Source organism: Molothrus aeneus, chromosome 15 (genome assembly GCF_037042795.1).
Source record: "Molothrus aeneus isolate 106 chromosome 15, BPBGC_Maene_1.0, whole genome shotgun sequence".
In the NCBI taxonomy this organism is placed as follows: domain Eukaryota; kingdom Metazoa; phylum Chordata; class Aves; order Passeriformes; family Icteridae; genus Molothrus; species Molothrus aeneus.
Genome location: NC_089660.1, coordinates 10,658,668 through 10,686,206, shown reverse-complemented (window position 1 = coordinate 10,686,206; position 27,539 = coordinate 10,658,668). Strand labels below are relative to the sequence as shown.

At 41.4% G+C, this 27,539-nt stretch overlaps 1 protein-coding gene across 2 annotated transcripts in view; it reads left to right on the top strand.

Moving 5' to 3' along the window:
- RAPGEF6 (Rap guanine nucleotide exchange factor 6) overlaps positions 1–27,539 on the top strand; it is a 122,151-nt gene that overhangs the window by 48,178 nt on the left and 46,434 nt on the right. Inside the window, exons 1-2 of one of the 2 annotated variants that reach the window (XM_066560133.1) lie at positions 12,366–13,353; positions 26,506–26,637. In XM_066560133.1, the coding sequence (XP_066416230.1) occupies positions 13,300–13,353; positions 26,506–26,637 (186 nt within the window). In that variant the 5' untranslated portion in view covers positions 12,366–13,299. Of the gene's footprint in view, positions 1–12,365; positions 13,354–26,505; positions 26,638–27,539 lie in introns of those variants that run through there. The other variant, XM_066560132.1, reaches the window with a different exon arrangement.

The window sequence follows — 27,539 nt, the reverse complement described above, 5'->3', positions numbered from 1 at the left end:
GCCTTTTCCATTTTTGTCACATACTAATTCTGCATCTTGCACATCACCCCCACAGTAACATCCTGACTATGGGGGAGAAAGTGAGGCTGGGCACATTTGGCAAAAGCTCTTGCTCAGAATGAATGGATTAGGAAGAAATGTGCCATTGGTGTTAATTATGGCAGCTCTTGCTTCAGATCTGATTTGTTAGCATGATTGCATGTCTTGGTGGTGATAAGCATCCAGCCAGGAGCCGGGGTCATTGCAGCAGGGCAGCGTCACAATGGAGACGAGTGAGTCATTTCTATTCTTAGTCTGCTTCTCAACCCAATCAATAATGCAACCATGTTTTATGATTACAAAAGAGGAAAGTAATAATGCAGCCATGTTTTTTACTTACAAATTATTTACTTACAATTATGATCATCTCTGTTAAACCACGTTCCAAACTTCTGTGCTCATGCAGTAGGAGCTTGCAAAACTGCAGCCAGAATAACAGCAAGTGACTTTTTAATGATAATGGTTTAAAAAAAAATAATTATAGTTCTGGTGCTTTATAAAAATTAAATTGCTGTTTTGATCTTGGATCAAGTAATAGGAAAGTAAACAGTTCAGTTATTTATCTTCACAGTTAGAAAATAAATCCTGAGATAGTAAGTTTTGCATTTATATTTCTTGCAGTGTTCAATTCCAAACAGGGTTTAACAATTCAGTACAAATTTTCATGTGACTCAAACCTGTAAAGTCAAATCTTTTTTTCATTTCAGTAAAATTTTTCTAATTCATGTTTATGGTCAGTAATTTGAGGCTGTGGACTCCCCATCCCTGAAAGTGTTCAAGACCAGGTTGGATGGGGCTTGGAGCAGCCTGGTCTAGTGAAAAGTGTCCCTGCCTTGGAGGGTTGGAACAAGATGATCCTTAAAATCCCTTCTAACCTAAACCATCCTGTGATTCTATGCATTTATTACCCACATACATTTTTTACAAGTCTCTGTGATATTTTTTTCAAATGAAGAATATTTGTAGCTCTAAAAATAGTGCATGTATGAGCCAATGCCTATTTCTGTGGAGTTGTGACAACATACTGAATTTTTTCAGCTATTAAATTTATTGTAGAGGAGAATAAAGAAATTAGTATCAAACTTTAGTAGTAATCCACTTCCTCAGAGATGTGATTTTTTAAAACTACTGTAAGAGGATGATGAGGTTTAAAAGATTTATTATAATACTGCATTTTATGGACAGTATCTTAATATTTGCATTAAGTAAAATTTGTCCTGGAGCCTTGTAGAAGCATTTATCTTCAGAGGAGTCTGTCGCTGCAGACTGCTTGAGTGGCAAGTTTCTTGTTCTTTGATCATTACTTAATGTAATCCTGTCAGAGGCTGGAGGTAGAATGGGGGATCTCATAATTGGAGGGAATTAAGTCACATTTCAATATACTGGATCAAACCCATTAGGTGCTCTAGCATCACCAATCCTTTTCTTTTTAAATGCTATAAAACACTGTGGATCTTTTATAATCTACTTCTAACTATCAGGTAAATTGCTGATATGGTACCTTTTATTGGTACAAACCAAGTAAGACTGACTTAGAGCATGTCTCCAGCTGCCTGTTGCTAAACCAGGACGCAGTATCACTGGCTTCTCTTTATTTGGAATACCAGTTAATTGTGATGAGGCTGTGGCTGATCTTGTGAGTGGCTGAAATGAGCTGGAGGAAGGGTCTCTTTGCAGCTCATTGCTTTTTATTGTGTTTGTGCTAACACTTCCTCTTTTTGACACTTCTAAAAAATACTTGACAGAATTTTAACTTCATTAACTAATGACAGGCTGAGAGAGTTGGGGCTATTCAGCATGTAGAAGAGAAGGCTCTGGGGAGACCATAGAGCACCTTCCACTGCCTAAAGGGGCTCCGAGAGGGCTGGAGAGGAACTTTGGACAAGGTGTGATAGGACATGGGATAGCACAAGAGAGGATGGCTTCAGGCTGATAGAAGGAGTTGGTTTAGATTGGTAATAGGAAGAAATTCTTTACTATGAGGTTGGTGAGGCCCTGGCACTGGTTGCCCATTGAAGTTGTGTCTGCCCCATCCTTGGAAGTATTCAAGGCCTTCTTTGATGGAGCTTGGGGCAACCTGGGATAATGGAAGGTATCCCTGCCCATGGCAGGGGCTTGGGACTGGTTATTTTCTAAGGTCCCTTCCAACCCAACCCATTCTGTGATTCTATGAATCAAGAGAAAATTCAGGTCTTGCTGGAATCCATGGGTCTTGCAGTGCACTTAAAGGATACAGAAATTAACGTTGCTGTTATCTCTCTGTCATTCTCAACACCTCTCTAGAGATGTTGTGTGATATAAAGAGATAATGCAGGTTGCTTCTTCCTGATGCTGTTTTGTCTCTGGTTTCCATATTTAATTTTGCATGGCCCAGGTGGGATCCCAGCTCTCAGGTGCTCAGGAGCAGGCATGTGCTCAGGTTCCAGAGCATGTGCCAGAGCCTCTGTCAGCCAGGCACCCCTGGACAGGACCCTGGAAAAGTCTACGTATGCTGTCCCTGTTTGCAGCTCTTCTAAACTCCTGCAGTTGTGTGTTTCTTACCTCTGTAATCAAAAGAAGCATCTGCAGCATGTTCACTTCCTGTGTGGGGGCCCCTGTGGGTTTGGTTTGTTTTGGGCTGCACACAAAGGATGTGTGGGTGTGGAGCCAGCACTGTCTGGTGGAGGAGATGTACATGGATGGAGCCCCTGCTTTCTGCAAAGGAAAATTACTGTCAGGCTGGCTTGGGGTGGGGGAGGAGGCTGTGAATCAGGTAGTGGTTAAGCAGCTCTGTTAATGAATGGTGTAGAGGTGTCTGCTTCCCAGGGCAGACATCTGGGGAAGGGTCTGCAGTGTGAGCCTTGATGAGGAGTGGCTGAGGGAGGTGGCAGGGCTCAGCCCGGAGCAAAGGAGGCTCAGAAAGGACCTTAGTACCCTCTACAGAAAGAGGGTAATAGGAAGAAAGGACCTTATTACCCTCTACAACTAACTCCCTGACAGGAGGATGGAACCATGTGAGAGTTGATCTGTTCTCCCAGGTAACAAGTGATGGGATGAGTGACAGCAGCATCAGGTTGAACCAGGGAATGTTTAGGTTGGATATTAGGAAAAATTTCTTCATAGAAAGGGTTGTAAAGCATTGAAACAGGCTGCCCAGGGTGGTGATGGAATTACCGTCTCTGGAAGTGTTAAAAAAATCTGTGGGTATGGCACTGAGGGCATGGTTTAGTGGTGAACATGCTGGTGGTGCTGGATTGATGGTTGAACTTCCTGATCTCCGAGGTCTTCTCCAGCCTTAATGATACTGTGATTGTATGATTTTACTGCTTCACTGGTGGAGCTGGAAACAGCCTCTGGCAGGGTCCCACTGGCATGCAGCATGGGAACCTGTGCTCGGCATCTTGAACTCGCCCTGGTCTGCCGAGGTGTCCTCGGGCACTTCCCTCTGCTTTTGTAAGCAAGGGGAAAATTGCCAAATGCATGTTCTCTCATACTTCATTTTACATATTGATTTTGTCTGCTCATTTTGTCAGCAGTGTTACTTTCAAGGGCTCCTTGAAAGTCTGCCGCTGGTTATGGTGGTCATTAGCAAAACACCAATCCTCAAAATGTGCTGTGCATTAAAAATCTTCCTAGGAATTTCCATAGACCACTGGTGTTTCCCAATCCAATTAATGAGCACTTGCAGTTTCAAGTGAGTAATGACTTGAATAGGCTGTGGAGAAAGTACGAAAATACTTATTGAAAATACTGCCCTTTGGTTAAAATCTGTGTTTTTTCTGCTTAAGTTTTTTTTTTTTTTAACTAACAATGTAATGCAACATGTCAACCCCAATTTATCCATAATGAAAGTGATTGTTTTTCAGATCTTATATTCAGGAGTTTCTGTAAAGATTTTATGGACTGGACAAGCAGGTTATATGTAAACTGATTTACAGGAATCACCTCACTTTGGAGGTGACATGTGCAGCTGTGTAACAGCAGTTAAGAGTGATGCACAAATGAAACTACATCAGACTGAAACTTGGGAGGGTTTATTTTAGGCAAACACCTGTATTTACTGAAATCTGGCTGCTGGCAGTAGTTTATAGCCCTTCTCATAGCCCTGGGGAGAGCCTGTGGTGGAGGGTGATGCCACAGTGTTGGGATGTGGCATCTTCCTGCTGCTAGGGAGAGCTATACTCTGAGGTTGGTAATAGAACCCGTCTGCTCTGCTCTTCAAGGCCAGGTTGAACAAGGCTTGGGGAACAGCCTGGTCTAGTGGAAAGTGTCTGTGCCCATGGCAGAAGGCTTGGAACAAGATGAGCTCTAATGTCCCTCACAACCTGTTCTATGATTCTTGCCTCAAAGACCTATTTTTGAACCTTTCTCTGTCTTGAGTAAGTTTAGCAGTCAGCTGCACATCTGCTCCCTCCCCTGGTGATGGGTTGATGATGGGCCCCCTGAACCCACAGTAGGTTTGTGTCTCTGCCCCCTTGCTCAGCAGAGCAGCAGAACTGCACTTGTTTGTGATAATTCAAGAAAAACTTATATTTTATATATACCTTATATAAAAATATCCCTTATATAGGGATATTTTTACGCTAATTTCCTACTTGCAGTCCAAACACATCAGTCTTTTAACCTAGTGATCACTTTCACCAGGAAGCCTGGAATTGTTTGGAAAAGCAGATCCAGAGCATAGCCTGTTCTTTGTGGGGAACCATCCTGCTCTGTTGATTGGGATCAATCTGGAGAGTTGCTCAAGCCTTGACCTCTGCTGGTGCTGACAGTATTGTGGGAGGGATGTACTTCTGTGGCAGAAAAACCTTTCAAAACTTGTAAATATTTTGCAAATTGCTACCACAAGAAGTAAAAATTCAGTCACTGAAAAATTCAGTCACAGCGCTGGTTTGAAAGCAAACCAGTGGGAGATCCCAAGTCAGAACTACAATTTAATAGGAAAATTAAAATAAAATGGAGTAATAGAAAAACACTGACAGAGAATACAACCTGACATCCTGTGGGTCAGGGTGTTGGTAGCAGTCCCATTAAATGGTGGCTGCACCCCTCCTGCAGTGACAGGTGTGGTTCTCTTGGAGCAGTGATCCTGTAGAAGGGTGGAGTTTTCCTCTGAAGGTCCAGGGGTGGTGTAGATGGGTCTGGTCTTCCCCTGGGAATGCAGTGGGAAAAGGCTGACTGTGGTGTTCCAAATCTCAGATTATATCCAGGTAGGAATTCTTGGCTCCTCCCCCTGGGGGGAGCATCACCCAGTGGGATGATGTAATTTTATCAGCTGTGCAGGGACACTCAATGGCCCATGAACAGAAGATATAACTCCACAATGAGGATGGGTCATGGAAGAGATAATCACTCACCCACCTTATTTCCACAGATGGTAATAGAATAATTTTGGTTACATCTTGCATTGCAACCTAAGACAGCTCTCCACACAATAACCACTAATTTGTTTCTTTCTTCTTTTACCACATAGATAGATTTACACCATTGTAGAAATTAACTCAGTTCCTTGGAAATGCCTGAGAAAATATTTTGTGTAGCATGTTCAGGGAGTTAATCTCTGTTTTGATGGACCCTAAGGATTTGGGTGGCAGTCCCAAACTCATTAATTCTTTATAAGCAAGCTCTTATGCAAACTCGATGGAGAATGATGTGTGAGGGTTATGCCCACTGCTCATAACTGCATGTGTCACTTGGGGGTTGATGGTAAAAGATGCTTTGCACCACAGAGATGTTTTGTTTCTTTTGGAGGCTTAAAAATCTTTTGTGTATGAGTTGCAGTTCCTTTTCTGATCCTTGTTTTTAACATTATTGTTTCAGTCTCTTAAAATGACATATTGGGTGGCTTCTTGTAGGGAAATCTGACAGGGTAGTAGCCAGCAAGCTGGTCTCCCTGTGTGCAGGGAGATGGTAGCATCCATGGACCTGTTTTTCATTCCATGTCTTCCATCTGGGCTGCTTCTGTCCAATATGCTCTATTCAAATGTAACAGCCTGGTTGTAGTCTCACTTGTAGCCAAGTCAGCCTTTCACTTAGGTTTAGGTTCCTCCTGCCTTAGAGAAAAGTAGTCCTGTGAAGGGTTATTTTGTATGTTAGCCTTGTAAATTTGTAAGTTGGAGTTGTTTGGTTGAATGTCACATAGCACTGAAGGATTTCTTTAAAAGACTGTGATGGTGTTGTTTTCAACTTTGTGTTCAAGGTAAAATGGATTTCTGATTTAGAATATGGAAATTCACATCAACTCAGTCATGTTCTTCATAAGCCTCATGGACGAGTTTAGAGATAGAGAATATCCTGAGCAGTTTTCAACCATCAGGAAATGTCAGTGCATAATTATAAGCATTTGGATGCTCTGTTATCCTTGGAGAAACTTGGCATGAAGACCACTGCCTGTAGGAGAGAATAGCTACATAAGTATCTTTGGTTTTGGCATAGAACTGATTGCTATCTAATGACATTTACCAGCATTTTTAGTTTTATATTTGATATGTGGCATCTCTCTTAATAATGATACATCTGACAGATAAAATACGAGACTCTTTGGGACCACCACTGTATCTTGTCATTGTTCCTTACCCTGTTCTTGCAAGTCAGACTTGGTTTTGTCACTGAATATGAATGAGTTTTGTTTTTACATGATGAAGTTTCTAGTTGAAGGTAAAATAGCCACAATACTTCTATTGTCTTTATGATTTTGATTTTGTTTCTTTTAAAGTTTGGTTAGCAGTTGTGGTTTGTCAACTTGGGAGTGCAGGTATGGCATCTGGCTTACCCCTTGCTTTATCTGTCAGATCAATTTCTCAGATTGAGTGAGAAGAGCTGGGGTTTTCCTGCTCTGCCCTCAGTAGAGGGAAGACCCCAAATGACGCTGGGGAAAACTTTCTCTGAGCATACTCAGCTTTGCATTTTTAAAGGTGATAAAGGCTGGATTTTACTAGAAAATAAGAAAGTTTAGAAGTTGCTGTACTGTGGTGCTCCATCTGATGACAGAAGCTCTGCAGAGCTGCTGTAGGGTCTGTGCTGTGCTTCCCCAGCATGGCTGGTCTGGGCATCCAGATCTCAGGATGTGCAGACCCTGAGTGCCTGGTACCCTGCCCATTATTCCCTTTTCACTCTGTTACAGAGCTCAGACAGTGCTGAGCCTGGTCCCAGCCTGGGTCCAGGGCTGGCTGAGCTGTTTGCATGAAGCTGTGCCTGAGCACAGGCAGGTCTGTCAGGGTGGGACTCCCTCACTCTTCAAACTGGATGCACTGACCACTAATAAATGAGAGTGGACTGTGCAAAGTTACCCTTGCTTAGGAGAGAAATTTTGGTAGGAGGAGTCAAATCTCTCCCCTCTTGCCACTTGCAGGTTTCCAGTTTAGTGTTAAGCCTCAAGCAAAAAGACAAAAGAAATACTGAAAGTGGCATTTTCATGATTTTTTTAACCTCATCTGTGGACTTAATGCATTATTCTCAAGGTCATTTAATCAGAAGCCTTTTTCTTGTGAAAGGTGTGGTAGTACTTTATATTTTAAATAGGCTTAATCTACTTGGTTTAACCTGAGATACTGTTTTGAATAACTGAGGGAAGAAAAAGTGGTATTTTGTATGGGTTTTTGTATCAACTCTTGCAGAATGAGAAAAATATATATGCACCTTTATGAGCTTTACAAATGGGATACTCCACCTGGCTTCCCATGTCGCTGTCAGCTGAGGAAATCACAGCCAGGTCCATGTTAGGTTTGGGAGGTGTTGTCTCCCAAGAATCTAGATTTGAGACTATATTGAGGTTATGTTTAGTGAGCAAAATCCTAAATGTGTTTGGGAAATTTTGCTGTGGGATGTTAGCTGTTTTGTCCTTTCTATGTCTCTGAGGGGATTCAGTCCCCCAGACTGACCTTTTTGGGGTTGGTACCCACACCTTTTCACCACCAGGGATTTTTGGGTTGCAGACCTTCCCAGACTTCCCCACCCCTTGCCAAAATGAGATGTCAGGCAGGAAGGGAGGAGTGTGGTATGAATCATCTCAGTTCAAACCGTTGAAAGGAACTTTATTTGTGTGAGTCCATAGCAAAGGGGGCTTCCCCCTTCCCCAGCAGCGCCGTCAGCCCTGCTTGTGATGCGGATCATGCTCTGCCCGGCTCTGCAGAGTGTGCGAGCGAGACAGAGCTGCAGGAGAGAGCTGTAATTTATAAACCTATTATAAACCATATAAATCGGAATCATTTTAAATAGAAGATGACCTTTCCCTGCTTAACACGGCAGCTGAAAAAAAAAAGAGTCGGGGTAGTGTGAAAGCAGTGGAGAAATTCAATCCATGGTGCCTTTTTATTGTTCCTCCTGTGTTGCTGGTGCTATATTTAGAAGCTTACATCACTTAAGGAATGATGACAGCCTCTGCCCTCCCCCTCCCGCTCTCCCCCTGCTCTCCCTCGCTCCTTCCCTTAGGATGGATCATGTTTTCATACTACTTATGAGTCCTACAGATCTTGGGGTAGGATTTTTCTACAGCCTTTCAGCGAGTGCTGCTGTGGAAAGCGACATGTGTAAGGATGTGATGGCACCACGGAATGTCGCCCTGAAGGGGAACAGGAGCTTGTGGTGCTGCTTTCCCTGCCTCCCCTTCCTAAAGAGCCAGGAACAGGGTGGAGGTTGTATGTTTTTTCCTTTTTTCCTGAGAAGCCCTAGTGAGGGGCCACGACAATACAATGGGTTGTTTTTGGTGTTCAGAGGTGGGGAGAACCTCTGAGCAGCATGGCAGTGGCGCTGAATCCAGTGAGCTGTGCCAGCATGGCAGGGTCTGCAGCAGGCTCTGCCTTCTGCACCCTCGCTCCCCATTGCCTGTCTGTCCAGAAAGATGTAAAGTACTCAAATCTATGGAAATAACCTCTTGATGCAGGTGCCCTTAATGCTAAAATATTTCTGCATAATGCTGCTATGTTTGGCAATTTCCACTCAGAAAACTCTATTAAAATGAATGATTTTAGCCTGAAACCTCTTTGCCTGAGTGTGTGCAGTGACAGATTGCCTTCTGAGCAGCGGTTGCCTTCCCCAGCCCCCACCATGGGCTTGGAGTCAGGGTGAGACCAGAGCTGCTGCTCTGGAGATGGGGGGGCCAGTGAAGGTGCCTGCTCATGTCTGAGGCTGCAGGAAGCTGTGTGCCAGGGACACTGTGCCAGCGGCCGCCTGCCTCTGAGGACAAAAGGACAGAAGTCCTTAAGCCCAGCTCGGAGCCCCAGGCCCCTCGGCCGGCAGCTCCTGCCTCCTCAGCCAGGGCCGTGATGGCTTTGAGACCGTCCCGTCCTCCCCGCTGGAATTGCACAATGGGCTTTTCTTCCTCTGATTGATCAGGAAAAAGTCCTGCTGCTTGTGGGGGTACCTCTGCCAGCAGCTGCTGGGGCTTCCCGCCTGTGCAGGGCTTGCGTTTGTGGTGTCCTCAAATAAGGGAAGACTCTAATCCTGCCTAACTGAATGTGCATTTAAATTATAAAAGGCTTTACTATCCTTTTAAAAACATCTCATTTTTCAGTGACTTACTCTTGTTAGACAATTAGAACGTGAAGATTTGGTTAACAGTCTGGAGGATTCAGGTAGCATTATGGGAGGATAAAGAGAATGATGCAGAGAAATCTATGGAGTGGTATTTCAGCATGGAAATAAATCAGTGTTAAGGAACAAAGACTCCCTTTACTACAGAGATTGTATACTGTTTTTTCCTTAAGATCTTCTTAAAACTTGGATTCTGGCTCAAAATGTAACTGGTGATTTTCTGTTTGTGATTCTGCTCAATGCTGCAACTCTTCTCAAGTATTTCAGTTGCGTTCACTACCAAGCCTTTGTATCAGATTTTTTTTTTTTCATCTCGGAGTTGCTCTAGTTTTGAGATTTGTCATTAAAACAGACGATTTATAAAAAACTTACATCCCCGTGCTGCAGGGAGCTGGAGCTGCAGAGAGAGAGAGAGGCATGTGTTAAAATAAATAAATAAATCAATGAAAGCAGAAGGGAGTGGGGGGATGCCCCAAAAGCTGGGGTGTGGAAGTAGGTCAGGTTTTCCCCCCACGCGGGGCTGGGTGGGCAGGGCTGCGCAGCGTGGGCTGCAGCCCCCCGGGACCCCCGCTGCCGCCGCGCTCATTGGCGGCACGGCCACAGGGATGATGTCATCTGCACTTAAAGGCAAAACCAGGAGGAAATAGAATTTCGTTCCCATTATTGAGCTGGTGTTTACAGTAGTTGTAAAATATGGCATCTGCGCCAAAATCTGCGCTGGATCGGGTTTGCAGCACAATGCAGCAGGATGGATCTGGGAGGTGGAGATCTGCCCGGAGAGCTATCAGGGGCAGGCAGGCAGGGAGAGGGTTCTTTCAGCTGCATGGGTTCTTTTCTCCTTGATATAAATTGTGATTATGCTAGCCATAATGCAGGTAACACCACATGGAAGTGTTTGGGTGTTTATTGCTGCTGGGGATTTATCATTGTAGCATTACAGACATTTAAGATGCTTCTAAATACAATTTTATGAATTATTAGAAAAGAGGCAGTACAGTCATGTGTAAGATGAAGCTCACATATCCAGTCTATTGTTTAGTATTGAAAAAGCACTAAAAGAACCAGCTATTTGTGTAGCTGTGTAGTGCTTTGTAAAAATCTAAAGTAGTTAGAATGCTTTCAGCTTCTAGAAATCAAATAGACTTCGTGTTTGCAAATTTTGCAAGTGCAGGATTGAAGTTCAGATTGTCCTTTATGTTTAAATACAAATTAAACCCAGTTATATTTATGGACCCTGGTTGCCTTTATTATTTTTGTTGTTTGATAAGAGGTTGATTAATTCAGACATTGATGTCAATTTTTCCTTTTAGGATAGTTTTGGAAGGCACCAGGGGAAGGTCTTTCTTGGTTAAGGTGCAACTCCTATCCTAAGTGTTGGACTTGGTGATCCTTGTATGTCTCTTTCAGCTCCAGATATTCTATGTTTCTGTGATAATTTGGGTTATATGCTGGGAAGAATTCAGCTCCTGGATGACTGCTTAGGAGCTGTTGGTGTGAGATGGAGAGTGGTGCCCTGTTGGTACAACTTGGCTTCAAAGATTTGAGAATCTCCTTCTGTGTGTCCCTTGGCACAGTAGATGAAAAAGAGCTTTTTGGGGATTGCTCAAACTGCCTGATTCAATATTCAAAAATAAGCAAACAGACAAGACAAAAAAGGCATTTTTGGCCCTTACTACCAGCAGGCCCCCCTTGGCAGCTCCATTTGTGCACAGGAGGTACAGCCATCATGGGCTAGTTTTGATTTGGAGAATTACCCTCAAGTCTGATGTGGTGACAAAAATTCTTTACAAAAAGAGGAAAGCAGTAACAGTGAGTACCCCTTCTTGCAGATGAAGAAAATCATCCAGAGACCAAAACAATGGCTTTAACAGAACCAGCACCCTCTGTCCCCTCGCCTGTCTCCTCCCTCCTTCCCTCCCATGCGCAGTAGCAGAAGTCATTTGCCTTCTAGGAACCGAAAGCATCGCAGCAGACCTGGCTCAAAGGTGTGGGATCTCTGAGATCCCTCCTTGGAGCATCTCTCCAGCATACTGGAGAGATGGGCTGCTATCCAAGACTTTAAGCTCCTTTCAAATATATCAGTTGTTAGTTGCAAAAAGAGATTCTAGAACTAAATTGACGACTGCAGAATTAAGGCAAATTGGGTTGGAAACAGAACTGGTCTTGATTGAGCAGGGAAAAAAAACCCACCCTCCAAAACTTTTTAAAAAAAGTGTTCCAAAACCATGAATACTATGAGAATTATAAATCTCACTTTTTAATAACAAATTTACTTCTCATTCTAGATAAAATCTCTCTAGGATGAGATAAAAGTGTTAGAGACTCTCTAGAGTGACACATATATAAAAGCAAAATTTTTTTATTGTGAGCCAATGATGCATGTGTCTGTGTGCATGTGAATGGCTGCAGATATTTATTTCACTTTTTAAAAAATTTGAATGCAGAGATGAAAAATAATCCACCTAAATGCTGCTGAAAGTGTTAGTAGATACATGTGACTAATTTAAAAAAAATTATTTAGAAAAAGGAGAATAATCAGAGTTCCAGCACATCCCTGAATAGATATAAAAAGATATAAAAGCTGATGTGCAGCAGGGTGTTTGAGCAGTTGTACTGATATGTGTGTTTATATTAGGTCAATAAAGATGCTCTGTTGGCTGCATCTGCAGATCCAGTAGCCAATTGATCTAATGCAGTTTCTAAAGGCTTTCTATACAGGTGATGTCATCCTTTTAGCTCCGTTCCCCTCCCACTCTCTTTCCTCCTTATTAGATATTTCATCTTGCTGCGGAGCATCCAATCGATGGGAGCTTCTCCTGAGGGAGCTGCTGAGAAGCAAGCAAAGATAGTAGGAATTAGGACTCCAGCAGTCAGCCTTGCTGTAGCTATGGACGTCCTGTTTTGTTTGGCATTACAGAAATGTTTTAATTGGAAAAGCTAGGCGTGGATTAGCCGTGCTATCTGACTGATGCATTAGAATACCAAGCGACACCGCAGAGTTGTAAACGGCATTTAAAAAAAAAAAAGGAGGGGGGGGGCAAAAGAGAAAAGGGTTTGTATTGCAGAGGCTTTTAATACATTCCACAGTGCAAACCTGTTAGAGCATATATCCTGGAGCTACAGTACGGATGCGAATTCAATTCCTGCATTTATGATGGACACGAGTATAAAGAAGAAACTTTAATATCCCAGGATGTGGGATTCCTGGATCGCCTAAGATGCTGAAGAACCTTTGCAAAATTTCATCTACAGTATTAGGATGAAGTTTCTGAAAAGTGGACCCGAAGATAAGCCACTTGTAAATGCATTTTAGAAGAGAAAAAAGAAATTTGAAGAATTCATACCTTGCTTTATAATGTATTGTTGCTTTAAACTGCAGTTCTAATCCATTTCTGAATTAATTCAATTTAAGCAGCACTTTTTGGGTGCATGCCTCTTGCCTGGAGGAACGTATGGATATTTGTATTTGAGAAGCTAGGAAACATTTTGATTTGAATTTATGTGCTTGTTAAAACTGGAACATTTTTATAGGAATTGCTGCTGCTGCTGCTAACTCCCTGCAATACTGAAAACTCCTCAGATCTAGTGGAAGCTCTAATCGAATTCAGTGTGAAATCCAAGCCTGAGAAGTTGCATATATGTACATTGCTGCTTTATGATTTTTAAAGAGAAAGCAGAAGGGATTTTTCTCATTTTTTCCCCCTGTGGCTTTTATTTGAGAAAGGAAACTTTTTTCCCCCAGCCTAAGAAATGGCTTTTCTTGTTCGATGTTATGCCAACTGCCTACAGCCCTGGGCCTCCAAAGTAAGTAAGATTTTGTCTGTGCTGCATTTCTGTGACATGTATTGACAGCCCTGGTGCTAGCTGACTGTTCCCTTCTCATCCCAGCAGCATGCTGGGTTGAAGGTACTGGAATCCTGGCTGTGCATGAACTATTTTTGTAGAATCATTTCTTAACAGGAAGGGGGGACCTAGAAATCATGGAATTGTTTAATATACCAATAGCTTAAAAATGACTGGCAAGTATAAAAATAATGCCATTTGCTTATAGAATGTGTTAAGCTTGGTTTTTAGCCTATAAATATGAAGTGTATATGAAGCCTATAAATATTATTGCAGTGTAACATTTTTATAACTGCTGGCATATTTTGCTAACTTGAGATTACTAGTATCCAAACCCAGTGATGTTTTAATTTTCAAGCTGTGTGGGGCTGTACTGGTTGTTTCCTTTGTGCAGCAGCATGGAACTGGTTAATTATTTAGCTGAACTATGTAATTACAATTAGCTTTAAAGGACTCCAATTATTTTCTGTGTCTGAGAATGCAGTATTTCTGTGAAACTGGGGAGGGAAGGGTGTTTCTTTTAAATGGCATAATGAAAGCTAGAATGTTCGACCAAACCCACCTTGAGATAAAAGCCTTTAAAGAAATTAAAAATACAATATTTATGAGACTGTTACTGTTTGGTATGCTCAGTCAGAAAATTAGCTGAGTTTCTGGTATTTTATTGAGGCTACTACCAAGAAGTAGTCACCTAAGACACAGGAATTGCCTTATAAATCTGGGGCCAGGCAGATATTCATTATTATTCCTTTATTATAATTTTGTATTTACTGAGTAGAAAAAAGACTGTGCAACTTTCTGGTATTTGGAGGCAGTGGGCAAAAGGCTTGTGCTCATGGCAGTGTGAGATGCAGCATTGACTTTGGAGCAGGAGATGGCTCTTGACTTTGGTCCCAGGAAGTTCAGAGTCTCAATGACATGATGGTGTGTAAAGGCACAGGGCGAAGCCAGCTGGGGGTGTGGACTCCCTGTCCTGGCTGATTTTCCCTGTTTGGTTTTTATGTCTGGTGTGATGTAAAGGGAAGCTTGTGGTAAATAGGGGGGTGCAAGCTCCGGGCTGTGGGGTTTCCCTGTGTGGGTGCCAAAACCAGCGTGGAGCTGCGTGGGTGGGTGTGTGGCTGCATTTTGGTGTTTCACATCTGCTGAATTCCCCCCAGCAGCACTGAAGTGGAGCTACAGGTACTTGTGGTCTTGGAGAGTGGCTCTGTGTGCTCACACAGGTAATTGTGGCTCCTCACCTTGGAGTTCCTGCTGCTGGCAAATCCCCTGGCCTGTTTGCGTTATGGTCCATGCCCCAGTGTACATGGAGAGTCTTTCTTCCCTTCCTGCTCTGCAGACATTAATTATGAAAGGCTGAGTTTACTTAAGCTTGACTTACCTGCACTGCCCTTATTAAGAAGGTTTGAATATTGTAATACTGCTTAAAGACTGGGAATGCTTTAGTCACTTTGGTGCTTCAGCTGGGATTGCACTCTCCACAGAGCTTGGGCTGAAGTGAGAAACCACAAAAAAGCCTGTGCTCAAATAAGGGCTTCATAAGGGTAAAATAATAACGTTAAAAAAAAAAGTTTTTTGACCCCTGTGTCAAAAAGCTCTGTGGACAATATCCAGTGGATTGCTGCTCTGCCAGCCAAGCCATTTATTCACTCAGTTACTATTGATAAATGAAATGGTATAAAATGTTAGGAAGGGGAAAGTTGGTTTTTTCTTTCTTTTTTTTCTTTCTAATGGCTTATGAGAACCCATTAACTGATTTTGCATTCCAGTCCATAGCTAACAGTTCTTTACCTTTAAAGCCATAAAGATAAAGCACTTTTATTCCTTTCTGAAAAAACCCACAAGCCATCCAAAACTTCTACAGCCCCCCCCCAAAATTTTGAAGGGATCTGTTCATGTTGTTTGGTAACTCTGAGGAGAAGTGTGCACAGGATTAAACAAACTGATGTGCTGAATCAGATCTGAGATATGCCATTTTGGTTTTAGCTGAGCTTTATACTAAAAATCTGTTTCTATGACAAGTGTTTTATAATAATACATAATACAGCAAAATAAGTCATGTCAGAATTTTAAATATGTAAGTTAAATATGTAAGCTTCAAGTTTAACTTGAAAATGTCAAGTATTTTGTGTTTGGAAACTAGAACTTAGATTTATGTAGATCTGTGCCAGAATTGTTTTAATCAGCTGCTTTTAAACTGGTACAGGACAGTAGTCTGAAAATGGGCTGTTGACTCAGTTGTAATTACAGCTGTTCTGGATGTGACAGTGTGATGATCCATGGATTGAATCAGAGCAAGATGAAGTCATATTTCTTATGACTAATCATAAGGGGTAGGCTTTTGTGAAGGTAGAACACTTCTGAAGGTTAACCTTAGCCTAGGGAGGTTAATTGGAGTGGCTGTGGAGGAGCAGAAGCCAGCCTAGGAGCTCTGTGGACACCTGAAGGAATTCTCCAGGACCAGGTGTCTCTGGGTCCTGGTGTCCACAGCAATTTCTATAGCACACACTGTTAGTGCTGCTCTCACCCTCATCCCCCAGAGACTCCATGGCTTTTGGTTTCCAGAAGTAAAGGTGCAGAGCTGACTTGTGTAAAGCAATCAATGCATTCCATTTCCCTGCATCAAGAGCTGTAAAAGGAGGATGAACAGAGGGGGAGAACAGTGAATGTGTACCTGCAGTGCCCTTTCAGGCTGGTTCTTGTGGAGGTCAGCGTATTTCTGAGGACTGCTGAGAACTGGAAATGTGTCTGAGAGACATCACCCTCTCCTTGGCAGGAGGAGATGATGGCTGTGTGCATCTGGAGGAGCCAGCAGTGGGGCAGAACTGCCCCTTGTGAGGGATGCTCTCTACCCTGGGGACTGTGCTCCTGCTGGAAAGAAAGGCTGTGGAAGATGGGATAAACAGATGCAGGAGTTGGTAAGGAAACGTGGGGAGGATGACAAGCAGTGAGGAGTGTGGTGAGCAGTGATCAAAGCTGTGCCAGCTGTGGAGCCACTGTGGCTCTGGAAGAGGATGAGGAAGATGGAGGACTTTGCATCACGTTGGTGGACATCTGTCTCCACAGGCTGGTTCTGTTGGCAAGGACAAGAGACATTCAGCTTACATTAAACAAAACTCCTGTGATGCCAGTGCAGTGTTTGAAAGAAGAAAATAATTCACAAGTAATAATTCACAATCTCAGAAAGATTTTGGTTGTCTTTGTAATTCTGATCGTAACTTTGTTCAGTTGTCTGTGATGCACTTTGTGGTATTGGACTCTTAACTGTAACTGTGCTATGAAGTCATTATGAAGGAAAGCTCTAAACTTAACAATTTAGGTGTGGAGGGTTTTTCTGTAATAGAAATTTTATGCACATCTTAAGAATTTTCCAAGCCTGGAATGTACCCACAGTTACTGTGTGAAGCATGAGGGTCTGATGGGTCAAGTATGGAGTGATTGGATAATGTTTCTATAGAAGCTGTTTAAAATGGATGCTTTTTGAGATAATGCACTGTTTATAGAAAATAAGAGTTTTTGAATTAACATTTAAGCTTTTAAATTTTTTTTCCTGAAGCAAAATAGTTTAATTCAAGATCCCAGGTGCATGTGAAACTTATCTTATGGCAGTAGATGGTAATTTATTTTCTCTAGGCTTCTGTGCTCTTCTCTTTCTGCTGTTTGATATAAATCTAATAATGTGAAGCATGGTAATGATACATTTGCTCTGTAAAAGTTTGTGTTTGGGTTAGAGCAGAAGACCTAGAGTAATTTTTCAGTCCCATTCCTATTTCTGGCGTCCTCTCAGAAGGATGTGGTACCATTTTTGGTTATTCATAACTAAAATCAGTGTAACCTCATCTTCTGATTCCAAAGGATATCAGTTTGATCTCCAGGATCTTGAGTTTGAACCTTCATGCAATTAAAGATTTCATTTCAGTTCCTCAGAAGAAAAACAGAGCTTTGATAGCATGTCCTTGATTTGATTCGATGTCATCCTTATCTCTGCTGACGTGCTTACATGGAAAGTAGCCCCAGTAGTATGAATTTTAAATGTTTTCAGAGCAAATACAGCAACTGGTCCTTTGCTTTATTTTTTAGTCACTTTTGGTAAGGTCTTTCTCTTCCCCTTAGTCCTGCCTTTCCCACCAGTCTCTGTGTCTGTGCCTGTAGCTCCAGCCCAGCTTTCAGCATCACAGAGCTGTCATCCCTTGCTGTGCTCGCTCTCTGAGCTCCTCTCCTGGCTCCTCATGGTTCCCTTCCCTCCTGGGAGCTTTGCATTGCATGGTTTAGCCCTCTTTGGAATTTTTGGGGTTTCAGCCAGCTCCTCAGAGTATTCATGGTCTCTCCTACCCTATGTTTTCTGATCCTTTTCCCCTTCACCCACTGCTCAGAAGGATTGCTTTGATTCTCCATGTTTTTTGTGGGGGCACAGCCTCTTGGTTCCCCAGTGCTATGATTCCTGGGCATTTGGAGAGTCAGGGCTTGGACTGACAAATGACAGTTCTTCTTACACGTTGATACAAGTTTTAACTCTGTTTTCTGTAACCACTTGCAGGATACTTTTTGTAAAACTTCCTAAACTATCAGGCAAAAAAATGCATTTAAGATAAAAAACAGTTTAGTATGAGCTGTGTGGCCATTTACTCCAAAAAACTTGGAGTTTCTTATACTCTGGTGTATAGTATGTTAAAGTTAAGTGCAAGTGCACATTGTGCTACTTTTCAACAGAAAAAGCCTTTTCCTGAAGTATTGTTTTTATGGGAAATCAGTTCTTACTATGCAAATAAACACCTATCTGTTAATTTATTTCCTCCTAGACTTTGGTTTAAACCTGCTTTGTTAGAATTCTCCTTACAGCTACAGCCTAGGTCAGGACCACCCTCTTTTGCTCCTCTCGCTTCCATGAATGCATTTCTTGCTGAATACAGAAAGAAAATGTAGAAGCACCAATGGAAGGCTGGTGCTGCTTTGGTTTTTTTGCATGTACAGTATCCAAGGGCCTCTTGCACAGCTCCTGGCTCAGAGGTGGTGCTGACTGAGTCAGTGTGCTCACTGTGCTCCTGTGTCCTTGGAGCCTGCTCGGTGCATCCCAGAGCTGATTGGCACCTGCATGTCACTGCTGTGACGTAGGGCTGTGGCAGTCTGAGGATGTGTAAAGAGGAATTGTCACCCTGCTGTATTTTGCCAATCCCTGCAGCTAGCAGCTGATAAATTATTTAGTGGATGAAGGTCGATGGAGGTGTGGAATTTTATGTGCCCTGCTGTACTGGCTTAGGATGAGAGTTCCCAAATGTCAGGCTGCTGGAGTTCCTGGTTCCTTGTAGAACTGAGCATCACTAGTCCCCATCGCATTTTTTCTACTGCAATTATTTACACAAGGCACTTTTTACTATTGTAATAATTTTCAGTGGCGAGAACAAAGAGTAAAATTTGGAGTAAAATAAGTCTTTTTGAACATTCCTGTTCCATATTCAAAATAACAAAAACACAAGCCTTGACATTTTTAAATATGTTACTTTGTGAATGGACCAGAGGAGAGTTGTTCTTCGTTTTTTGCAACCATCACTTATGTTTTCTTGCTGGATATTCCCTTTATAATGGGTTTCCCATCACTACTGGTACAGTTTTTTGTGGGTGAATTTTCAGACCCACTTCTTCTCCAGAGCTGAGTTGTTTGCGTGTCAGACACTTGGCATTATCGTGAGTTAAGGCATAGTAGTAATCTATAATTTAAACATATGAAAACCAAATTAAAATTGCATTACATGTGTGGTTTAAGGCAACACCAGAATATAGTTTGAAATTCTGTCCTCATATCACCTTATTGTAACTAAGGAAATGTAATACTTCAGAGAATTTTAATTTCTGTGTGCTAGAGGAGCCACAACGACCAAAATGCTCTTGGCTACCAGAGGCAATAAACAGCCTCTAGGGATTATTAATTCTTCCAGATGGTTTTTATGTGTTATGTGTGTTTTTTTACCTTCTTGTTAGCCTAGAGATATTTTAGGAAGGCTTCAGGAATAGTTTTTGAGGCACTGCAAGGCTGCCACGAATGATGTCAACTTGGTCCTTATTTCTTTGAGATTCATGTGTGTAGTATAGATAAAACCAGGAATAGATACTGTAGATAGTGAATTAAAACATTGAAATAAATATTGTCATGAAGTTTGTGTAGTTGGATAGGCACTGAGGTTTTTTGCATTATGTTATTAAAGGCACAGGATTTTATCTGGACCTGTTGGTTAAAAAGCTTGAGCCATCACTTGGCTTTAAAAACAACAAAAACCTCACCCCCCCAGACATCATTGTTGCTTTTTGAAAGCTGAAGAAATCTGGTTTTGTGCCACTGGTGAGCCATCTGTGGTCTTTAAGGAGGAAATGGTTTTGTTTGCATTAAGTCTGTGGACTGATGTCAGCATGGGTAATTCAGCTGGGCTCATCTTATTCTCTCTGTGGACACCTAAGTGGCCTCTCTTTGTATCTCAGAGAAGCAACTTTCTCCTCTCACATTAACACAGCTCTAAGTGTATTTTGAAGGAGAATTGTGGCTTGTATGTAAAAGGTTAATATAAAGCAGAGTTAATTTATACAAATCCTTGTGAAAAAGATTACTGAAAATTCTGCAGAACAACTTCAGAGAAGTTGTGGGTCTTAGCGGTTTCTTGTTGATTTACTGGCAGGATATATGAGATGATTAAAATAATTTACTGATGCCAAGAAAAAACATCCAAGAGGCTTGTTCCTTTTTCATTTCTTAGATGGAATGAATGGGATGGAGGAGAGCAGAAAGTGGGATATAGAAAGGATTGCAAGTGAGCAGTGCTGTTCTTTTTTCAGTAGGTTGTAGAAAGGAAAAGTAGAATGAATTAAATAAATTAGTTATCTTGTGTAAATGATCAAGCTAATGGTGGAGACACAAGCACATAGTGAGACCATCAAAGCAGCTTGTCAATAAGATGGTGGAATGTAGAATTTGCTGAAGAACTAGTTCAATATTAAAGGTAAGAAAGGTGTTGAATCAAGGGTATCAAATAAAAAATGGTGTTTGAAGGGACTGGAAGGACATGGTCACTGAAAGGGGAGAGGTGGGAGCTGGAGAATTCCTGTTTCAGAGGACTGGGGTCCTGTTCAGCTCTTTGATTATGTGGTCTTTTTAGTTTGGCAATTTGGTTTAATATTTAAGACTTCAGGCCAACATTTTTTTTTTTTTAACTGGCTTCTTGTGACAGTCCAGGCTTTCTGTGTCATCTGAGAAAGGAAAATTGCTGTCCTTAAACCACTTGGGTATGGTGGAGGCTGAGCAGGAGTGTTTCCTAAGGCTCAGAGGTTACCCAGTGTCATCACAGTTAATGCTCCGAGCGTGTGTTAATAGGTTCCAGCTTACAACAGTGAAAACCTCTTAATGGAAAACCTCAATAAACAAAATGCTAAAAAAATGTGCCTTAAAATTGGGACTGTTTGTCTTGTAGAGCTGGTTTTCACACTGAGTTGGGGGTTTTTCAGTGGCCCAGCAGCTGAATGTGTGCCCTGACACCCCAGGGCTGCACTGCGCTCGTCCTCGGGTGTTTTATGGAAAATAACTCCTGTGTTGTTTCTGAATATTGGTCTTGCTGGCAGCATTTCAGGGAACTTCAGAAAAGCAAATAAGGTAGAAGGTTACTGACAGTCTGTAAAACCAAGGACAGAAAATTTGCTTATACAGCCTGGAAAAGGACAGACTGTTCTCTCAGAGGCTGATGCTTCTGCTGTGTCCAGACTGCATCGATTGGTTGTAAGCATCCATATGGGCTCCTAGAAAAACTTTGCTACCAAGGAGTTTTAAAGAAAGGGGCAAACCTTTTGATTCTTTATTGCCCTTTTTCTTTCCATTAATTTGAATTTGGAATGGGCCAGAAGAGTGCAGTGGGTTGTGCTTCCTCTAATTGTTTTTATCCTCATGATGAGTCCTTTGGCCACTGTCCTTATTGTGGGATCTTTTTGAATGTGTTAAATATACATGCAATTTACTGCAGGTTAAAACACAGTGGTGAAGCTTTTACACATAGGAAAAGATAATTCATAGGTCTTTTGTCCCTCTGTCAAGAATATTTTGCAAATTCATATTGCCTATGCCTTTTCAGCATGTGTTTTTTGGTTATCCAAAGTGTAACAGTAAACACTGATACTTATTTTCAAAACTTGTAGTACAAAGGCACAGAGATGGTTTTTCCTTAGGGCAGAGAGACCAGCAAATCCTAAAGTAAATTGCTATGGAAATAAAGGATGAAGAGCATGGTCTCTGCCAAAAGAGGTTTTACTGATTCCTTTTCATGAAAAAAAAAAAAAAGGGAATTAGAAAAGTAAAATGTCGCAGTTTGGCCAGTCTGTGACAAAACTTAACTTCTGAATTCTGTGGTTGCCTTTCTCTCCGTTTAAACACTGCAGTGACTTTCTATAGCCTTTATTTTTAGCAAACCCTCTGTAGGGAGAACATGAAGGGAGGTTGTCCTCAGGCTGACCATCACTTTGTGTCCTTTTCAGACAAGTTGATGGGCGGTCATCTTGTCAAAGGTCACGTCATTTGCTCTGTTGGACAGAGCATGTGCAGTCTTGAAAGTCTGTTATAGCAAAATTAGGTTTTAATTTAATTCCCTTGTATTCTGTGTGACTTCACTGCTGAGAGTAAATGGTGTTTACGTGGGAAGTAAATGTCACTGCAGATGCACTGTCCTTGTCTGCTGGCCTGTGAGTTGTGCCATGGATCAGAGCTTACACTCCAATTAATTTCAAAATTACAGACACGAGACTTGGTGTAGATACACAACCTTGTACTCACCTTTGTTAAACTTTGTACTGTCCTTGCTGGAGAACAGAACCTCAGCTGTCTCAGGGAGAGACCATCACATCATTATTCTGCTCTTGTTTCCAAACTACTTTTAGAAAGTCGGTAACTCTATAAAACCAAGATGTCCTGGTGTCTCTTAAAAAAAACCCAACCAAACAAAAATAATCAAATAAAATACTCCTTTTAAGTAAACTTTGTATTATGTAATGGGAGAAAGGACAGGTTTGGGGCTTGCAGAGTTTTTTGGAATTTCTCTGGTTTGGCAGCAGGAGTGCTGCATCTCCTTGCATTGGTGCTAGGTGGCTGCAGCCATGAAATTGATGGAAAAAGCCAAAATTCCTGCTGGACCTTTGGAGTCTTCCCCTCAGGTATTCAAGTCTGCTATGGGGAGAGTTTAGTATTTTGTGTATCTCACCTTTTATTAAATGTTACTCAGTGCTGGCTTTTACACTCCCATGTCCTCTCCCACCACCTCCTCTCTTTCCTGGCTGAGGGGACTGACCGTGGCTGTGTCCTGACAGGTGAGATGGGATCAGCCTGTGAACCCTCTTCCAAAACTTCAAATTCCTTTAACAGAAACAAGTCCAGGCTGCTGGTGCTTCTGGGTTTGTGTGGCATGGCAGGCTGGTGCTACCATTAGGATGAGATTCTGAAGGATTTAGTCTTTTTTCTTCTCCTTTTTCCTCTTGCAGTTTGCAACATTGCTTTAAAAATTCCTAGTTGATCCAGGATTTTTTGATGTAATCACCAACTGTGTTTTCCTGACTCAGAGGAGGCCCAGAGCTGAAGGTGGCTATGCTGATGATAACTTCTATTTTCTTAACTTTCTTTCTGGTACAGTTCTGAATTGCAGTGTGGCATTTCAACGGGGGATTTGTTCCTAAATATCCCTTTGTTGGGAAAGGTCAGTCACAAGGATGTGCTGGCACTGATGCAGGGACAGGCTGTGCCAGCATGTCAGATGCACTCATATTACAATTCCAGATTATCCCTTCTTGTGAAAAAATGAAATTGTTGTGGTTTAAAGTAGCAACTAAGTAGTCTGTTGGAGTGTTTATCAGAATGTTTGTGGTTTTCCTGTCTGGGGGTGCTGGGGCACATAATTAGAAGATACTGCAGATCTAAATATCTGCATCCAAAAGCATCTAATGTGGGTATAGTTGGACATTGCTGTGTGGACCTTGTTTCCCAACACAGGATTTTCAGGATACTGATGCTCTTGTAACAAGAATTTTTAAGTTTCAGAAAAAAAGTCACAGTCACCAATAGTTAAGGCAATTTTATGTCACTTGCAGCAACTTCCCAGCCACAACCAGCAAGAGCTTCCTGTGTCCCCTGTCATGTAGGTACAGAAACATCCTCTCTGTATCTTTGCTGCCTGGTGAGCTCTGCAAGAAAGAACAATCACTTTGGGTAATAAAAATGACATACAAAAGACAGAAGCTGTGATTTATTTTGGGAGATCGAGTAGAGTGGCAAGCAGTACTTTAAAGGTCACTTGTCTCAAATAAACCTTATCTCTCTCAAATTTAAAAAGATATTGGGATGTTTCCTTGCATCTAACTTGCATTAAATGTCTTTTGCAAGAATATATTGCAAAGTCCAGCAGGACTTTGCATCATACATACCCATGTGCTTTATAGGTGATGGAAGTGAAGGGGAGTGCTGGCAGGGGGATTGAAGAGCAGTTTTGATTAATTAGTTGTTCAGAAATACTCCTTTGGGAAGGCTGGCAGTGCTTTGATCATCAGTGGGTTTTTGTGAAAATGACACACGAAATATATGCACAACCTGTTTATTTTGAGAGCCATGTCTTGTTCCATCAGTACTTAGAATTACAGAATCACAGAATGGTTTGTGTTGGGAGGGACCTAAAAGCTCATCTTGTCCCAAGCCCCTGCCATGGGCAGGGACACCTTCCACTAGACCAGGTGGAGCCCCACTTCTCAGTCTAGGTATGGAAGACAGTGTTCATCACAAGAATCTTAAAATCTCAAATAAATTAGAGAAGACAAACTGTACATGGCAGTGCACATGTGTGGGTGCTGGGGTGTCTTTGAGCCAGAACAGGCTTTAACAGCACCAGTTGTTGGTAAAGAGCAGCACCTGCCATTGTTCTCCTGGGAAATCCTGCAGAATTGGTTCTACTCTTGGTCCTGCTCACTGTTTTACTGGAGCTGTTTTGAAGGTTTGAGAATCTGGATAGAAAGGAGCTTAAATTAGATTTCCTTTTGTCTTTGTTACCACAGTCAGCATTGGATTTGATCATGGACAAAAAGATTGAAGCTGAAGTTGGAGCTGTTTGTTGGAGTAGGGAGGTTATAAAGGTGGGGACAGCCTGAAGAGTTTGCAGGAAACCTGTGGGCTTTAAGCTAGAGCCAGTGGATCTGTGTGGGGTGATTTGTTCTGTAATTTCCTAAAACTCCTGGATGTTAGATCAGCTCTTCCCCTGTGCTGACAGCTCTTCCATGTATGGCAGCTCATCCCCAGTGCTGCTGGCCACTGGATTGAATTTTGTCATCTGAGTGCTTTGACCTTTTTGCTGTTCTCAAATCCTGAAAATAGGTATTTTCAGCCTGTAAAACTTTTTCTGGTGGCTAAACATAGGCTTTAAAGTGTTGTGTTTCCTTTGTATTTAGATCAAGTTCACTGCAACTTAAGTTGCCTAATCCTTATTCTGCCAACCTGCTTTCTTCCCCCTACTGCTTGAATTGGGCTTTTTGTGGGATTTTAGCAACCTTTTGCTTTTCAGACTTTCTCCTTTTCATGTGACCATAGATATGAATTTACAGGTTGGGTATTTTATTCTTTCTTTTGTTAGGGAAAAACAAAGCTAGAATAAGGTAAAATTAGGATAGTGAGGAAGAGTAATGTTTGCTTTCATAGCCCACATGGATTGTTGTGTTTGAGTAGTCATTGCCAATGAGAATGTCATTGGGAGTTGCAAGGGATGCAAGATCCCTCATGTTCCTTATCACAATTTTAATAGTGAAATTACATTGCATTTGTCAGAGGGTCTCAACAGTTTTTTCCCTGGGTGTGGGGAAGGTTTGGCAAGACCTCTGGTGCCATCTGTGTTTTCAGAAAATATGTGAACTGGTGTTTGGTGAAGTACTTCTCTTGTGTGTTCTTCAGATAATGGACATGGAATTGTGATGGTAAATCAAAACCTATTTATCACTTCTCTTAAGTTTAGTCAGTATTTATAAAGTTGATACCAGCTCAAGACTATTTTCCAGTATTGGCCTTTAGTTTGTAGGACTGAGTATCTAGTAGCTGACATGATTGTGTGGAATTTGAATTGTTTTACAGAAGAAATCTTTTAATTTTTATGACAACAGTTGATGCTGTTGGAGTAGTTCTGGACTTTTTCTGCGTCAGAACATTTTTAAAAAGAAATATTATGTAACTTGTATAATTTAAAAATGATAAAAGCGCATAGAGAATCTATGATTCCTTGATACAGTGTGCTTTTCATGTAGTTGAGAATAATTTTAAAAAAATAAATTTTATTAAATTTTAATAATTCAGTATTTTAAAAATAAGTATATATGACAAAAAAAACCAAACAAGCAGTTGAATTAAAGGACTTCATTTGACAGTATCCCGTGCAGTTCTAAGTCTTTAAAAGCTACTGCTGGTTTTTTTCAATAGAAAGAATATGGTTGTGAACTTCACATGCAAATTTAGATATCTGCATGTGTGTTCATTTACAGATAGATTTATAAAATAGGAGTGCTGTTGTACATAGCTGTACCCAAAATTCATAATATTCTGTGTACTCGTTTCTTTAAAGAAAATTTAAAGCCCTTTACAGACCAAATGTTTTATTTAGATTACATTACTTTTTGTTCTACACTGATATTTTCTAAAGGTTATTCCTGAACTAAGGTGCATAAATTGAACTTATAAGGAGGAATCCTGCTTCTTCATAATGGATTGCAATGTCAGCTAAGGTTAAATACTGTGTGCTGTTTGGCCAGTGTCATATATTTGTCATCTTGGGGTATGTCACTTAGCTGTTAATATCCAAGACCTTTTTTGTATGAAAGGTGCATTGTTTTCCATCAGTTTTATGAAAAGTGAAGTGTGATTGGGTCAGCTTAGTCTAAACTAGCTTTTTCTCAAAATGTATGTCAAGTTACAGGTTCAAATTCTGTTTGATTTTGATTCGATAATTCAGCAATTCAAATACAAATTTAAATGTGTAACCAAAGTTTTATGAAAAACTTTGTCTTCAAATCCAACTTACACATCTTGTTTTCCTTTCTTTTTCCTACCTTTCCCCAAATTCCTGTTATTTTCAGCTTCCAGCTGACCTTACCAAGATGCACCTCACGGACAATCCTCATCCCCAGGTGACGCACGTGCCCTCCAGCCAGTCAGGGTGCAGCATTGCCAGTGACTCTGGGAGCAGCAGCCTCTCTGATATTTATCAGGTAAGACTGCTTTGGTTTCATAGCTGTGCTTCCTTGATGTTACATCCATTCCATAAACAGGAAGAGTGACCCTTTATCCAAGACTGGCTAAAACCCTCTTGATGCTTCCACCTATCCCTGTGCTGCCCATGGGGCTCATCACTCCCACAGACATGCAGCAAGCTGATGCTTGTAAAGCTCTTTTTGTTGCTTTTCACATCTTTCTGTACCACCAAGTATGCTGTGGCTTTTAAAAGTAACATTTGTTGATTCATGGGATCATTTTCCTTTCTGAAATGGAACAAATCTCTTGAAATCAGCCTGGTGTTTCCAATGCCGTCCTTGATTATTTATATTTATTGCTAATAGCAGATGTTCAGTTCTACAAACAAAAGTGTAGTAATAAACCCACTTTGTACTAATTGACTGTGGAAATTCTAGTGTGGCTTCCTGAGAGAAGTTGGCTGAAAGCCAGAGATAGCTTCATTTGTTTACTGATAATACATTTAATAAGTTACCTGTCTTGTGTCAAATCACAGAGCTCATTTCATGGGTGTTTGTGCTCTGATTGATGAGGGGATTCAGCTTGGATTTGTATTGATCAGTAGTTTCACAGCTTTTCCACTTCCAAGTTGCAGTCTGACCACAATACAGAATATACAGCAGTTGTTAAGCATGGTGTAGGTGTAACTTGATTTTAGACACCTGTTCCTTTTTCTTAGGTGCTGTCTGGATATTATTTCTATGCTGGAAACAGATCAATGATACCTAGTTACAATATATTGCTTAGGGAACTTGAAAAATAAGACATTAAAGCAAAATTACTTTAGAACACTGCAAGTGGCCCTGCATTTTTGTCCTAATTAGTTTACAACCTCACTACTTTAGATTTGCTTGCTGCCAGCTAGATTAGGAGTAGCTGG